Source organism: Labrus bergylta, chromosome 23 (assembly GCF_963930695.1).
Source record: "Labrus bergylta chromosome 23, fLabBer1.1, whole genome shotgun sequence".
Classification (NCBI taxonomy): Eukaryota; Metazoa; Chordata; class Actinopteri; order Labriformes; family Labridae; genus Labrus; species Labrus bergylta.
In genome coordinates this window covers 6,278,786-6,295,858 of record NC_089217.1, presented here as the reverse complement: position 1 = coordinate 6,295,858, position 17,073 = coordinate 6,278,786, and the positions used below count along the sequence as shown (strand labels likewise).

Genomic DNA, 17,073 nt, shown 5'->3' with positions numbered 1-17,073 from the left:
AGACATCACTACTAAGTTCACTCCTTACCATGTCTAGATTAAAACCCCCCATGGAAGCTTTAGGACTCACTTCAAACAAATGATGGATGAACACCTAACTTAATAAGTTTTTCTGCTTTTTAACTTCTCCAGGTGAAAGTTGTGTCCACTGGATGCACTACAGTGAGGCCACAAAGACCAGAGAGGGCTGGGCACGGAGTCTGCTCGACGAGTTCACGTCCAACGTGAAGCTGTTAAAGAGCGCAGTGCAAGGCCCGGCTCCTGCGCACACTTCCCCACAACACAGTAAGGATACACAGACACACACAGAGACACATACTACAAATTGTGAGATGTAAATGAATTTGTTTGAGGTGTATATTCTTGTTAAATCTCCTGGTACGCACATGAAGCACATCATCCCTGTGGGTTCTCTGTCCTCCAGTGTCCCTTAGGGACGATGTGTATGGGCCTCTAGGAAGTCAGGAGAGATCAGGAGAAGGAGGAGTAGGGCTTAGAGAGGCAGAGGGAGGACTCCTAGAGTGGAGCTCACACACACAGCCTCCAGCCCAGTGCTGCTGGTGCTTAGAGCCAGGTACCACGGTGTGTGTGCGCACGGCTGTGTGCGGTGATACACACCTTTTTGCAAGTCAGAGAGGTTTCTAATCAGAGAGTTGTTGCTCTGTTTATCCCCCTCCTTTTTCCATTCTGTTTCATTTTGTTCCTCTTTTTATGTCCCTCTCTTCCTTCCTGTCTTTCTATTCAGGTAAGATAAGCACCTCCTCCAGCATCTCCTTCAGTCCCCCTCCCACTCAAAGCCCAAAGACCCAGCTCATGTCCAGCTCCGTGGTCCTCAGGATGGCCGACTTCAGCATCTACCAGGTCACAACAAACACACTCTGTCTTACAAACCTTTAGACATGGACTCACTCAGATCAAAAATATTTTGACTCATAGTTTTTTTTTCAACCTCTGCTTGTCTTTCTATAGGTTTCTACCGCAGACCAGCGTCGCTCCAGCCCCAAAGCCATGATCTCCTGCAATAAGAAGTCCTTGTACCTTCCCCCAGAGATGCCAGCCATTCACGTGGAGTTCACAGAGTACTACTTCCCTGATGGAAAAGACTACCCCAGTAAGACTTCTGTCACTTTTACTGAACACTGTGTAAAAGTAGCAGCACACTTTCAAAAGCATTTATCCGAATTAGTAGGTCATGAGCTGTGTTAGTGGCTGTTTTTGTACACCAGGCACACTGTTTTGGCAGCAACTTCATTGCACCTCTCCTCTCTTTCCGATCAAGTAGAGCAATCGAGTAATTCGGCTGTGGGGAACTCATTGACTGCTGTGTGGCTGAGAGGGCATTGATTTTCTGAATTACACTCAGTGCTCTGGATGAAGAATCACCCAATTAATTCATGTTATCAGTTTCTCACCATCAGGAGCCATTTTTCAAATTGTTACAAATCTTTTTCTGTCTTTGTCAAGCAAGGGAAATAAAACAATTGTTTCTTTCTCTCTTTGTGACTTTCCTTATTCTTTCCCTTTGTAAGTACTATACGTCCAAACAATGTGTAACCACATATTTCTTCCCGTCTTCCCCACGCTTCTCCAGTTCCATGTCCTAACCTGTATGCCCAGCTGAACGCCCTGCAGCTGGTCCTGGATCCTCGCAGCCTGGTGTGGATCAACCTTTTTGCTCTTGACCTCAGGCAGAGTCTGGAGCAGTTCATGGAGATCTACAAGCTCAGCGACTCTCAGAAACCAGACGAGCATGTAGACATCAAGATTGACGGACTCATGCTGAAGGTAAAGATGGTGAAATGTTGACAAATAAGGTTTTTTTTTTCAGAATAAATATTTTAAATTCTTTGGTATTTATGCTAATTGTTGGCCCCCTTCTGTTTAGCTGGTTATTCCCACCGATTCAGATGCGTCCTGTCCGGCTGATCTGCCTCGCTCCATCTCAGTGCAGACCTCAGAAATGGTCGCCACGAACACCCGGCAACCGGCTAACTGCACCCGCTCCCACCTTGAAGCCCTGCTGCAGGCCTTCGAGGAGGAACCATTCTTCTCCCCTTCGTATTCTTCATTCCCTCGCACTTCCTCTTCCTTACCCCTGCTGCATCCTGTCTTCCAGCGCCACGCGCACGAACAAGACACGAAGCTCCACGACATCTACCGCGGCCTGGTGGTGCCGACGATGGGCACAGACGCCCTCAAGATGCCGGCCGTTAGTGACTTTTGGGCGCTGCACTTTGCCCAGTTCTGGGTGGACTATGAAGGCACCCGTGGAGGAAAAGGGAGGCCGCAGCCCTTCGTGGACTCGTTCCCTCTGACCGTGTGGGCGTGTCAGCCCGCAAAGATTGTTCAGCACCAGGAGAGGCTCAGAGCTGCAGCTGGATCAAGTATGTCCAGGAGCACATCTGGAGAGGCTGTTTCACGGCTGCAGAGGAAACGGTTGCTAAAGGAGTATTACAGCACTGATGGCACACTAACGTCAACTCACAGCAGCGAGGCAACACAGCCTCCCAGTAACGGACTCCATAAACCACACTCATTGGACAGTCTGCCCTCCTCCTCTTCTTCTTTATCATCCGGTAAAGACGCAGGTGTGCACGCTTTAGTGCACGTGCAGAAGCATTTAAGTGCTCAGGTATGTTAATCTGGTCGATTACCGCAAGTCATTTAAAACTAGATTGAAAATGTAAAGCGCTGCTACATCACCAAGGCTCTGCTTTGAGCTGACGTTTGCAAACACGCGTGTTCTTAGGATAAGTCGCTGGGTTTTTTTTAGCTTCTGAGGTAACAACAACATAGCAGGATGCCAGGATGTAAACCTAGCACAAACGTCTTAAAATGACTACGAACCACAAGGCTAACTGGGATGGAAACAAACTCACAATGTTGGGTTCTTAGAGGGCTCAGTGGACGATGTTTGTTTATGGATGCTGACGTCGTCTTAGGGTTTAGTGCTCATTACCATGCCAATAGAAAACTAAAAACAAGAATGCTGTAAGTTGCAATTCTTTACAAGAAACTACAGCAACACAACATGTTATTTGCATCATGAGTAGCAATACTTTGTGATAAATAAGGAATATAAATAGTTAAAACAGATGGATAACTATGTTTATTAACTACCATATTGTGTCTGTGTGTCCAGGTGAGCCACCGGCAGTACGTGTTTCTTATGCAACTTCAGCGCAGCATCAAAGCCCTGCAGCAGACCCTACAGCAGGACCTGGAGGAGATGAGCTCCAAGAAAGATCGCAAGGATCCCTCTCAGCCTCCTGCAGACCACCAGCCCTTCAACGTCTGCCTCGGCCTTCTGCTGAAAAGCGCAGAGGTGTCCCTGCTCCTGAAGCCTGTCTCTCAACCTGAGGGTTCAAGGTCTCCTCTGGGGTCAGAGCTCTCCCCATCAGAGAGCCGAGGCACTCTGGAGCCTGGGAGCGACGCTGGAGAAGGGGTTGAAAAGGGGAGTGAAGGAGCTGGATCAGGGTCTGAGGGAGCAGCAGCCAAAGGTACATGCAACACTGTAGACCAGCTGCTATGTGGTGACGGCTCGGACGGTCCCGCTCCACTCGTCCCCACATCCACAACAGCTTCACGTCCTGACTTGAATCACAAAGCCTCACTGGAGGAGAGGACTACAGCTAAGAACTCACGGAGGTGGAGTTCAGAGGAAGGGGGCGAGGCGGCTGTTGATGGGTTGGCTGGGGGTGAAGAAGTGGGAGCTGGGTTAGATTCTAAATCGCAGACCGGCGACTCTCTGTTGGACCAGAGCAGCAAAGACTGGAGCGACAAAGACGCGACCGGAGCCAACAAGATGCCTCAGTCAACATCCAGGTATTCTGATCAACGCACAAAAAGGCTGGTCGAATTTACTACAGTTTCATTACTACTTAAAGGCAACACGACTCGACTGAATTGAAACCTCACCACAGCAAGTCAGTGTTGTACGAAATATTTCCAACAGTTTTCAAAGCCATGGAAATCTATAATTTTATAGTTGTAACGGGTCATGGCGGCGATGACAGAGCTGCATTTCATGGCCTGTCAGATCTATGCATCATGTCAAAAACAAAGGCTGTTTTGTAGCTCAGTCCGCCAGGCACCTATCCCACTGCAACGATTCTATGCATTTAAAAGAGCCAAATGGTCATTAGTAATCTTGTCGCTGATGGTCTTGTTTGCTTTTGTCGGCCACAGAGCTCAGGCAACAGTAATCATTTCTGTCTGTTTAATAACCGGCTAAAAACTCCTCATCGACAACTGGGTTAGAAGTTGTAGCCTGTAAAAGGTCACTTATGAAGTTTTATCCTGCTGTGCTTCTGGTTGATGACTCTAACGAAAGAGTCTTTTTCTCTCTAATTGAATCTGTCTCCTTCTGAACACAAGAGCTGTGTGTCAAACCCCCTCATGAGTGTTTGTCAGTATAAATGTTCCGTCTCCTGAATCAACATGTGGATGTTTCTGACATTTTGAATGTTCTTTGGTCTTGAGCTTTAACATCTTTGTCCTCATCTACTGTCTGTCAGCACTTTGTTTTCTCATCTTCACGTCTCTAACTGCCTCCTGACCTCTGCTCTGACCCGTGTGAGGTGTGTGTGTGTGTGTGTGTGTGTGTGTGTGTTTGTGTGTGTGTTTTCTCTCTACCAAGGAAAGGAAGTTTGTCTGTGGTTTCTGACCTCCTCAGCTCCTCAAACTCCAGCAGATCCACCTCCCTTTATTCCATGTCAAACATGTAAGGCACTGGATCTGTGTCTTGCTGTATTAACGAGTGTGTGCGTGACTGACTGGGTCTTTTATTCTCAGTGAACACGTGTGTATGAGAGTCCCCTGTGGGCATGTTTCTGCATGTGCGCATGACTATCTGGCCTGTCTGTTTGTGTTTAATGATTCCTGTGTTTGGCGTCCACTTGCTGACTGGTGGTTGATCGTACAGGTGAAAAGCTTCTTTTTTTTTGTGACAGTTCTTTTTTCTTCCTTTTTTTTCCCTCGAGCCTTGTGTTCTCTGTCTTCTATGGGAGTCAGTTTGATCTTGTCTGTTGTGATTTTTCGTTAGATCGTTTCTGGCACTTGGGAGGATAGCACGCTTGGATCTTACATGACCTTAAACAACATCACACAAAGGAACAAAGCCATATTTAATTCATGACTTTGAGAGTAAGCGCTGTCAGCTCTCTCAGAGCTCAGTGGTTTTGGCATAGTACTCCTATTTATCAGATGAAAGAAAATAAAAACTCTAGACCTGTTTTTTAAACTCTCTTGCAATTCAATTATGTCAAAAATCATCAAACGGCATGCAACGTGTTGATCAAACTATACAAAAAAAAAACACAAACGATATCGTCTTCACATTACTACATGTATTATGTGTGTGTGTGTGTGTGTGTTTTGTAGTGGTCGCTTGATGCGGGACCGTTCCCAGTCCAGCTTCTCTGTGTCCTACAAGAACATGAAGAAGAGCCCGTCCCTGCAGTCCCTGGATAACATCTCCATAGACAGCTACCTCATGGAGGACGGAGACACGTACAGTCTGCTGGAGAGAGGTGCGGCCATCTTTAATGCATGTTTTACACAAATGAAGAGGAATACACCTAGCTGTTTATTAGGACTGTGTGTTGGCAGTAATAAGGCGACACGAGACATATCATGAAATAATGAAAGGCCAATCATCGACTGTGGTACCGTAAACATTAGGGGTGGAAATTTGCAGAGTAATTACAGCAGGGATGGGCAACTTTGGTCACAGCAAGGGCCACATTAATTTAATTCTCACTGCCAGAGGGCCAAATTGTAGGATACAAAAAACGATTACAGTCAGTTTTGTCTCCAATTTAACTCAACACATGCCAGTGATCTGGTTTTCATGATTTCATGGCAGATTTAGTTATGTTTTCTTCATGTTCCCAATTAATTGATGTGTAAAAATTGACCTGAGGGCCACGTTTGAGGGTTGATGGGGGCCGCATGAGGCCCCCGGGCCGCCAGTTGCCCACCCCTGCATTACAGGATACATGGCCCACGATAATGATAAGACCACATGGATTCAAAATGACTGGTGCAGAATGAAAACATGTATATATTTAGTTATTTATTTATAGAATAACATTAAAGAAAGAGTTGTAAACAAAATGTATCTCAAGATGTATTTGAAGATGAATTACATTTTCATAAATCCTGCTGAACCCAACCTCTCTCAAGTTGACTGAAGTCACAAAATGAAAACAAAAAGGCTTTTCTATTTAATGAAACCATTGAAATCTTTGAGTTTCTATCACAAATAATACTGTCACTGTTCTGAAGCTTATTCTGACCTCTCGTCTCCTTAAGTAGGGGTTGATATAAAAGATAATTCAGCTTGAGGCATTCATATTCATTGACAGTATCATAACGTCACATGTAGTGGTAGGTAACTGTATCGACCAGGAGGTGGCAGCATTGTTGTGATATGTTAGGGATGTGTAGTGTTGCAGAAGAAGCTTCTTTCACCTGCTCTTATGATGCTTTGAAGTGCAGACTCAGTCATTTTAACCCATCAACGTTTTTGTATATCTGTATGTATGATACAGATGACGTGTCCATCTCAGGCTTCAAGGACGCCATCATTGAGCAAAGTAACACTGAGAGTGCCACCGAGGCTGTGATTGGTCGCGAGCAGGAGGGGGGCGTGTCCCCCGACACTGTCAGCGCCACGTCCCAGAGCACTGACGATCCCACCAAAGATGTAGTAAGACTGCGAAACTAAGAGAATGATGGAAAAGTTTGGAAATCAAATAGTTATTTGTATTGATTGATGATTTAAAGGATGTATAGACTTTCTTCCACTTTAGCTGTCCAAGTCGCCTAGCTGGAAGAGCTGCTGTTTGTAATTTCCCTGGTATTTTCTTCCAGGTGTCCGTGCTGATGCTGAAGGTACGGTCGGTGTGTGTGGCCATGGAGGCGGAGGGCGAGAGCACGGCCGTGGCTCTGGAGGTGGGACAGGTCACACCGAGCCAGCTGGGCAACGTCAGCCTCAGGCAGTACCTTAGCAACCGCAGCCTGGGTGAGAACCAGCATGACAACATATTTTATGACATGTTATTATATCTGTTGTATGATTTCTAGATGGAAAACCCATTTCCATGTGTATTTTTTGTGCATAGTGTTGAACAACATTCACTTACACACTCATCTAAAACTTCAACTACAGTTAACTAACAAGTTGAAATGTAAGGTTCATGGAAAGGAAAAGTTCAGCAAGTTCATCCTCTTACTGTGAAACAACAGAAGGAAGAGAAACAAACATTTGACAGTAAGAAAAAACTGCCTTTTACAACAATGCAAAAATAATTCAAGGGTATCTCTAAACATTTAGCAAACCTTCAATTGGCAAAATGTGAGTTGGATGATTACATAAAATAAAATTGACCTAAATAGACATCTGTAGGCTGCAGCCTTTTTCTTTGGTTCATGTTTGAGGATGAAAGTGAAGAGGCATTTGTTATGATTTCGAGCCTACATGTAAGGCAGCAAGGAAGAACTGCTGAGGAAAGACTGCAACGTGTGTGTGTGTGTGTGTGTGTGGATTTAAACGACATCCTGCTTCAAGAGCACACTCTTGTACTTTTGAAAATTATTTTTGGACGATCTTTTGTCATATATAGCCTTATTTGAGAGTAGAGCGAGAGAGCGTATAGAGAGATAGGAAGGACATGTGATAAAGGTCTCTGAACAGACATGGACCATCAGGATGTTTCATAATCCGCCCCGGCTGGGTCAAATTTGAGCACAAGACTGACAGATGGAGGGACGGGCAGGAACATGAGGATACTCCAACATCAATAGCAGCAGGAAGCTGGTAGACTGACACAGTTTTGTGCCACTCACTTTTTGTTTAATAAGCCTTGATTCGAGCGCCTGTCAAAATGAAGCGCTCATTCTGGAATCGCTGTTTCCAAAAACTCACATTTACACACTAACACACACCACCCCCCTCCCTCCTTTTTATTTACCCTGCGTAACTCCCCCCCCACAGGTATGGTGTGTTCAGTACCAATACCTGCTCAAAGCAGCCAAGGTAACTGCTGTGTGTTCATTCACCATCTGTGACCTAACATGCATGCCTGCCTCAGAGTGTCTCTTTACACCTGTGTGCGTGTGCGCGCGCGCGCGCGTGTGTGTGTGTGTGTACACAGACTGCCAATGTGTGTTTTCTTCTAGTTTGTCTCCTGTGAACTCTCGTTTCCTGGACGTCTTTTGCTCAAAAGCATGCTCTGATGATGCTAGCAGATATCCAGCAAGTGATGGCATGATTTGTGTGTGTGTGTGTGTGTGTGTGTGTTTGACTGCTTATTTCTCAGCAGGAGAGGGAGTGTCTCTTTCACCAGTGTGAGTGTGTGTGTGTGTGTGAGAGGTTAAATTTGACAGTAATGGAGTGAGTGCTCCCATTATTTGCAACATTAGGCCCACAACTTTAACTGTGCGTGTGTGAGCCAGATTCAAATTAACTGCAGCTATTTGTGCAGGCTGGTGTTAACCCCTGATCTCCTCTTCTTCTGCCCTGCCTAATTCCCCCCCCCCCCCCCCCCCCCCCATCTCTCTCTCTCTCCCCCTCCTCTCTCGCCCCTCATCTCTCCACTGCAGCAGACTTTGCAGTTTCACTCCAGTGATTCAGGCAATGAGAGCAACGCCAGCTTCACCCCTCGCTACCTCTCCTCCTATCTCAAAAGAGCAATCCCCCTCCTCCTCTCTTTTTTTCCTTCCTCCACCTTTCCTCCTCACTCTTCCCTCCAGCTCCTACTCCGTCTTCCTACTAATCCTCTGTCATTCAACCCTCCTCCTCCTCCTCCTCCTCCACCTCCTCTTCTCTTCATCTCCCTCCCTCTCTAGGCCATCTTTTCTCTTCCCTTCCTGTCTTATCACAGACGCTCAGTCCTTTGCTGCCTCCCCCGTCCTCCCCTTCTCTCTCTCTCTCTCTCTCTCCTCATTCACTCCCGTCTTTGCCTCCACCCCAGCCATCCAGGAATGACAGAGAATATGTCGTTGTAACTCAGGAAGCTGTCAGATGTGCATTTTGTGTGTGTGTGTGTGTGTGTGTGTGTGTGTGCAGGGATGTTTTTGCTGGTCCTGTAATTGCTCTGTGGCATTAACCCTCTCTTGACTCTTTTTTCATATCTAAAGAAATGTGTCACACTTAGTTTGTTTGTCTTCCAGTGGTTATTTTCATCCCTTGCTGTTGCAACTCACAATGTTATTCCTCTCTTATAGTTTACTTACCAGATAAATGTTTTGAAAGTATGTGTGACTTCTTAACTTCCTCTTTAACTAGTTTGTTTGTATGGTCCCTTTTTCACCTCCTCTATCGTTTTTTTTTTTCCCCCCCCTGACAGAAATAAAATCATGTTCTCACATTTTGTGATATCGAGAGTCAAACTGAGGTCGTTGAGGAATGAAAAACTTTATTCTAGGACATTTTAAAATCTTTTGTTTTCAGTTCCTCCCAGCTTCTTTTTCTTGTCTCGTTCTAAAAAGCACGGGAGGAAGAGAAAAAAGAAAATCAATGGTTAAAATTTCTCTTTGAATTCTCGATACTTAGGTGGGAGTTTCCTCTGCACCCTCTAATCCCCAGTCCTTGAAATAATTAAACATCACTGCAGTGAAGAGCCCGTGGGATCGTACAAATTCTCAACTCTCCTTCAGCCTACCTCAGTGCTAATTTCCTTCCTGCTTCTCTTTTTCTTTTCCAGCTTTTGTTTCTAACGATTTCTCTCCAGCCGTCTTCTCTTTCTAATATTGAGCCAATTTCAAACCTGGCCTTAACATGCACCCTTTTTTTTCAAATAGTGTGCAAAATGACAATCCAGCCATTGTAATGAATCTATGTAGGGAACTAAAATCATCAGTAGACAATCCTTCACATTTGGATCTCTCAGCCACCTCAAGTGTGCTCGGCTAAACAAATATGATACAATACGAAGCTGAGGAGGATTGTCAGCCTCCACCCACTCCTCCCCTGCTGTGGGATCATGATGGTCACTGTGGGATCAGGTGGAGGAGGATGAGGTGGATTAAATCAATTAGATGGGCAGGTTAGTTAATCACCCCTCACATTAGAGATGAATCATTTATATGAACACTCCCTGAGGTGCAGATAATTCATCAACAAACTTGGATTTAGAAATTTAGATTTAAACCTAATAACAACAAAACACAGATTTTACAGTTATTAGGACATTTTACAGTTCAAGGACCAACTAGTCGTTGCTTTCTGGTACACATACTGGCTGATTAATTAGTCGACATCTTATAGGGAGAAATAACTAAAGAGCTTAAACACTGATTTTAATATATTTCTCTTCATTGTCTGAAGAAGCACACTAGGTATCCAAAAAGGTTCATGTGATTGGACTTGTAAACAGTAACGTCAGCTGCACTTCACATTGGGTGTATTTCAATGTCAGGGGTAAATCGTTTCAAAGTGCACCCCCACAGATATGACACCGAGGCTAATGCTATCCTTCGCTCTCACAGCCGGAGGTGAGCTCAGCTCCGCGTCCGCCCGAGGCCTCCACAGTCCGGAGGTCCGGGCCCGCCTGGAGAGCGGGCCATGCGCCGCCACTCACTCACCACTGGCCGTGCGCAACGGCTTCCTGCAGCTGCGTCTCCACGGGTACCAGGCGAGCTTCTTGATGTCCACGATGCGTAACCTCGCCAACTTCCTGGAGGACGACTCTGCGCCGCTGGTGCTGCCCATGGAGATCAGCATCAGGGACACACACATCCACTTAAAGGTGACCATCCTGGGTGTTTGGGGCGTCATTTCTATCTTCTTATATTTACGATTTATGTTTTTACCCCCGAGGTTATTGTAGCAGAACTGTTTACCTGCAAGATTCCAGCAGGATCGTTTTCCTAGTTTTTCAATTGTGTTGCAGTAATAGACCCCATATGTCAAAGCCAAACAGTGTAGCAGCTTCCACAAACAAGTTAAATATTTTGAACCATGGCCTAATTGGAATTTGGATTGAACTGAATATTTAATGACATAGAAAGGCCTTTCTGCCTTCTCTTGTGGGTTCCTTTACGTGCGAGTAGATTTGCTGTGGCAGCCTGGATGTGGATCATTTCTCTATCGCAAACACACTAAAAATCTGTTATCTCTGCTGCAGGACGACGGCCCCCGGGACAACCTTTCTGACTCTGAGCACTCTCCGATCACGATGCACGTGGACAGCCTCATCATTCACAGGAGGGACGATGGCTCCTTCTCCATAGGAGGTTAGAAACGCACACTCTTTCATCTGCCACACATCTCCGCCTCCCCTTCAGTTGCTGATTCACTGCGGTTATATAACATGTCCTACTAAATGCTTTTTACACCCAAGCTCTCTTCGTCCACACCTCCAAACAAACCTCTTCTGTCTTTGTTTTTCTCCTCGCAGTGGACACGACGGCGGAGGCCAAACCCCGGAAAGATGGCTCGTTGATTGACAGCACTCTGAGTCCGGTTCCCGAGGTGGTGGGCAGCGTCTGCGCTGTACCAAAGGCTACACAGACACAAGCCCCGCCCACCATCCCACCTCCACCCAGCAGAGAAAATGTAAGACACGCTGAAAGTATCCTGTGTGGGTTTATTGGAGTATAAAAACAAAACAACACCCACAGCAACTGAAAACAATCTTTAAGGCTAAGAATCACGGGTTCTTCCTGCACATTTTTCTCTTTCTTCTTCTGGTCTTTTCCTCCTACAAACATTAACTGCTGAACAAGGAAGACGTTCTCATTCTTCCAGATCTTTTTGCATGTGATGCCAAAATGTGGTTTTCAAGCTATTCCAGCTCCATGTTTGGCTTCCATTTCCTTCAAGTGGGAGTAATATTTATAATTTTATGCAGAATACAAGAATAGTGCATTGAATAGTTACATAATGCTGTTTTACAACCCACCAGTCCTGCCATCAAAACAACCAAACACGTGTGTTGTCATTTCATTTAAATATGACTTTGTTAGCGTTTAAAGACACCGATGATGACTTGTAAGAAGAAGGTTGGAATACAATGCCAGCTGTTTTATTTCTAACTATTTCCCCAGACATTCTCACTCCTGTGGTTTTACACAATGCTCCTATTTTTCTATTACTTATGAGAGCTAGAAAATCAACCGCAAAAGCTAACATATTGACCAACAAGTGTCTGAAAAAAAATCACCAGGACAAGAAAAGTCCAGCGATTTGGCTCCTTTTTTTAGAGTTTGCAGATTGCAAACATTGAGAAAAAGAACAAGCCGTTACTGAGATGGTTGCTAAAATCTGGACGACTAACTGCAATCGATCTGCAGAAAGAAGCCAGGTCTGTTGACGTTGGTCTGTTCAGTGTGGTAAAAAGAGGAAGGAGAGAAGACAGAGGACTGTACAGAACTGAAGATGAACATGAAGTAAACACATAACGGAAGGTGCTATGTACGGTGGTGTTTAAAGACTGGTGAAGCAGCAGACTCCGACATTGATGAGGTGCAGATACTTCATCTCCATGACCGTTAAGCAGGTTCACCATCACAAACTGTGCTCATTAAACTTGATTAAAATCTTTTTATGTACGTTTTTTAAGTTGCTACAACAAGCAGACACCATGCTTCACCTTTTTCTTCTGGTTTATAGATGCTGATGGAGGAAAACGAATGTCTTAAATTGGAGCTGTCGCGAGCCAAGATGGCGCTGGCTGAAGCTCAGATGGAGAAGGACTCGCTGCTGCACCGCATGAAGAATCTTAAAGTCAACACCAGCTAGACCAGGATCACTCTCAATCTATTTGTTCAAGCGAGCCAGTCAGCCAGTCTTACTTAGCGCCTCACAGGTCTGAGGCGTGAGGGCGAGCAACAAGTTGAGAATAAAAAGGGGGATTTTTTTGTTGTTGTTGTTGTTTTAAGCAGCTCCCTTTGCGCACTTATTTGTTGAGTGAGCCACTATGGCTGCGTTCACACTGCAGGTCAAAGAAACCTGAATCTATGTCGTCTATGTGACTTGGATCTGATGTTTTGATGACAGTTTGAACAGTCCACATACAATCTGATATTATTGCCACCTTCATATTTTGATCTAAAGCAGTCACAGGTCAGTTCTTTTGCAGTCAGACCTTAGTCTCAACAGACGAGTCATCTGCACGGAAAAATGCAGGAAGAACTGCCAGAAAAAGAAAAAAAAAACTGTGTGAATGCGCAAATTGAGGCTTATACTATCACAATGGATATTAATATGATTTGTCCCATTACTTACATTAAATTAATTATTTTCTCATATGTGGAGTGTCTGACATTTAGAAGTCCTAATATTTCAGCTGCAGCCCTACAGGAATACCAAGCGGTTTGGGGCTCATAAAAATGAATATAAAAAATGTAAAAGCAGGAAATATGTTTTTTTTTTTTTTTAAATCTTAAATTAGAATGCTTCAGCGCTTTGTTGTCGGTTGTAGGATGATAATACATCTACCTGTCACAATCATACAGGCTTTTTTATATGAAAAATCATACAGTAGAGACAGTGTGTATCGGTCTCTCTCACGATCAGATCACAGACCTCTGTGACCAAGAGGTCTGATTGGTCAGTACAATTTCTTATCTCAAACATTATACCAAACAACCTGCTCTGGAGCAGATGAGATGATAACTGAGGGTGTTCAGTTATGAGTCCCGGTAAGACGTGAACCACCTTCATACTGAAAAAAACCAGAAGTTACATTGAATTTGGCTTGATGAATGTAAAAGATTGGATTTTTTTGTTCTTCTGCGGGAGGTTGTAGATGGTCAGTTCTACTCATTATGTAATAATCCCTATTCACACCGTGCTGCGACTAGACGACTTTGTTGTTGTTCTTTTGCACATGCAGGTCAGTTCAGGACTGTGACCAGTTCACACTGGAGTCTGTTTCAGGCCACATTTAAGAAGCAATATAAAAAATCTGATTTGAGCATTAAGGCTTGCAGTGTGAACGCAGCATGAGACTTCAAAATAATTCTTTCATTAAGCAATGCAGATTCTGTGAGAAGACTTAAGACACGTGTTTTTACAAGCTCATTTGTTTTACATGCTCCACTTTGGACTGTGAAGGCTCGACACATTTGGAGCAGGTTGAAAAAAAAAAAAAAAAAAAAAGGTGACGTTTAGCAAGCCTATGTGTGTGTGTTCATGTTTGAGTGTGAGGAAGAACAAGGATCTGTATCCATGGCTGTGCCTACAGAAAACCCCTCATACACTATTCTTGTTGTGTAAAGAAAACTCACAGATCTTTGATGTACGTTCAATCATATGTAGATATGAAGAAAATAAATGAATGTCATATCTTCAGATGAATGTAAAAAAAAAAAAAAAAACAGACTTCTTTTGCACTGCACTGAAATGAGTTGTCATTTTAGTGCTTTCATATTCAGAGAGGACAAGACAAATCCTGCTCTCGCTCGCCCTCGGAGTGTGTACAGTGTATATTGTATAAGAATGTGAACACATGACTATTTTCTTCAGAGACTCTAAACAGTTATGCAGTGTTTCAGTTGAATGTTTGTGTTTGACGCAGCAAGAACAAGCATTTCTTTACAATTATAGGAAAAAAAAAAACCATTTATGTCAGTGTCACGGCTTTGTCAGCAAAATGCCCCACAATAAAGTCTGTATCCCTCCGCCTATTTTTCTATGTGTAAATAGATACTTAACATGTGCAGCACTTTTAAAACTGAGGCACTGTAAATACAACCAGAACTGTGAGAGGAAAAAAACAAGACTGTGCGGAGGAGGAAAATAAAGGCAAAATGAAGCTGCCTGATTACATAAATGAGTGTGTGTTTATGTAAATTTCTAATCTGCCATGTGTAATTGTTTTCATCGACTTTTGTTGAACATATCTGCTGCTTTTCCATCCTTAACACCGGGGTGACAACTTCCGGGGACAAGATGTTTAAATGACAAAAAAAAACAACTGACTTTTCATTCAGCACATGCTTTCCAACAGCACAAATGACTCAAAAGGTATGCAACAGGGACATGAGTTCGGCCCACTTCATTTCACATCCTGTCTCCAAAAATGTAAGTTTTCTAGTTCCTGTCAAAGACATGAAACACAAGAAGTCCCCAGTTCCAAGACTTGAAATGTCAGAGGAAGGAATTTTAACAAAATTATGTGTGAAGAAGTTTTACTCGACCGACATGATTTTTTTCCCTCAAACTTTTTTCATCCATCATCACAGCCCTCCTGCTCTCATGGCGGAAGAAAAAGAAACAAAAAGTAATGAGTTGTATTTTGTCTTTCAAACTGCTGAAATACAGATGAAAATAAAAAAGGGTATCCAATTCATAAGGTTTCATCTTTGAACATTTTTATGGAATTTCTGTGCAAACCTATTTTTCCCTCATTGCTATTAAAATATTTGTATTTGCTTAGCAACATAAAAAAAAGGTTTCAAATGTATTTAAACCAACTAAGACCTAGTAAACCCTAGTTTATTTGGGACTTGGTGGTTTGAATCCAAAATTAGACATTTGACTATATTTGAATACATTTCTTTGGGCTTGGAGAAATAAAAAGAGCCATTTATCTCTCTTTATTATGACATCTGATGAAAAAGAAGACGACTTTCCTATCCAGTTTTGAATGTAAATCAATAATGCCATTTTATTTAAGCAGATCAATTAAACGACAGCTTAAATTTCATCTAAAAACTTTGGATTATTAAGGTACATTGAGAATAAAGGGTTTTTCTTAACAAACATGTCTGTACTTGACAGTAAGTTATCCAAAGAAACACACCGCTATCTCTCTTTTTCTTCTTTTTAAGATCAAGTTGCTCATCAGTTAGATGCAGTCATTCAATTTGCTACAAGTGGAGATAAGAAAGTGTTTAAAATATGAGTGCTGCCTCTAAGAAGCGGCTCTGAGCCTCTACAGAAGAGCGTTTGGACTTTGTGCACATAAATGGTCATAACGTTTTAAGGCTGGAGCAGTGCAGTGAGTCATAGAAGGGCATTAAGTGTTCAGCTTTGTGTTTGTGTGTGAGGGAGAAGCTGTGTGCTGTGGACATGGAATCCTGTTTACATACTTTAGCTTAATGTATCTGTGATGATGGTTAAGTCACAGTGCAGGTCTGTTTATGTAAGAAAAAGCATGTACATATTCATTTACATATACTGTGTGTGTGTGGAGGAGTGCAGGGGACATGCACAGCTGGATTGTGGGAAATATGAGGACAGAGGGAGGCATCAGGTTTTGTTTTGGCTCAGCGGAGAGTCCAGAATCTGCATCCAGCACCCAGCAGGGCTCAAACTGCCGGTTTTATGTCTCTGCTGGAGCTGCACTGCAAATGTAGAGCTCTTGTAATACTGTTGTTATAAAAATTAATGATGGCTGAATCCCATTTAGCTGCTTCAGAATCCTGATATAGGCCTCTATACAGCAGACATTTTTGACTTTGGCCAGGGAAAGCACAGGTGTTGCTCATAGCATTAAATAAAGCTCTGTTCTGTTTATGTGTCCTAAAGTAAGCCATGACAGAAGCAGGATTTCCAAAATGTAGCGCAACAAAAGTGTGTTTTCGTCCTCTACTGTTATGTGAATTATCAAAAAGCAGAAGGCAGAGTTAGTTCTCATGTTGGATTCTATTATATATCATTGTAAAAGGAGAGGATGTGACAAGATGATGTAGTTAAATGAAGGTCTGACAAACAAGTTGGAGGAAAATATAGAAAACATAATGGACATTTTTAAGCATTTCTTTGACAGATGTTTTTGTAAATTACATTTTTAACTTTTCACCGATTTGTGGTCAGAAATAGCTGGAAAAATGAACATTTTAGAGGCTCCGGAAAATAGAAACTTTCTCAAAACTCTCCTACATTTAGCGGACTACTTAATATATTGATTACATGATATAATCAGTAGGTAAATCAATAATGAAAATATTTTTTCCCATTTGCCCCAAAAATCACTGGAATCTTCAACGAGCTCAGGAGTCAGAGATAGCAGCTTTAGGTGGAACTAGTGAAGGCAGCACAAATTCCAATTAACCAGCAGTGCAGCCATCAGGCAGGTCCCAGCATGCAGCAGGGGTAGGGTGCAGGGAGAGGAGGGG

At 43.4% G+C, this 17,073-nt stretch overlaps 1 protein-coding gene across 3 annotated transcripts in view; it reads left to right on the top strand.

Annotated features, from left to right (window-relative positions):
• Window positions 1-15,305, top strand: part of bltp3b (bridge-like lipid transfer protein family member 3B) — a 30,506-nt gene extending 15,201 nt beyond the window's left edge. Inside the window, exons 10-24 of one of the 3 annotated variants that reach the window (XM_065951161.1) lie at window positions 133-285; window positions 746-861; window positions 970-1,111; window positions 1,592-1,785; window positions 1,886-2,632; window positions 3,143-3,825; window positions 4,640-4,723; window positions 5,383-5,531; window positions 6,555-6,712; window positions 6,877-7,027; window positions 8,000-8,041; window positions 10,495-10,754; window positions 11,133-11,241; window positions 11,406-11,563; window positions 12,620-15,305. In XM_065951161.1, coding sequence (XP_065807233.1) covers window positions 133-285; window positions 746-861; window positions 970-1,111; window positions 1,592-1,785; window positions 1,886-2,632; window positions 3,143-3,825; window positions 4,640-4,723; window positions 5,383-5,531; window positions 6,555-6,712; window positions 6,877-7,027; window positions 8,000-8,041; window positions 10,495-10,754; window positions 11,133-11,241; window positions 11,406-11,563; window positions 12,620-12,748 — 3,275 coding nt within the window. In that variant the 3' untranslated portion in view covers window positions 12,749-15,305. The remainder of the gene's footprint in view (window positions 1-132; window positions 286-745; window positions 862-969; window positions 1,112-1,591; window positions 1,786-1,885; window positions 2,633-3,142; window positions 3,826-4,639; window positions 4,724-5,382; window positions 5,532-6,554; window positions 6,713-6,876; window positions 7,028-7,999; window positions 8,042-10,494; window positions 10,755-11,132; window positions 11,242-11,405; window positions 11,564-12,619) is intronic. The other 2 variants (XM_065951163.1, XM_065951162.1) reach the window with 2 other exon arrangements.
• The last annotated feature ends 1,768 nt before the right edge of the window (window positions 15,306-17,073 follow it).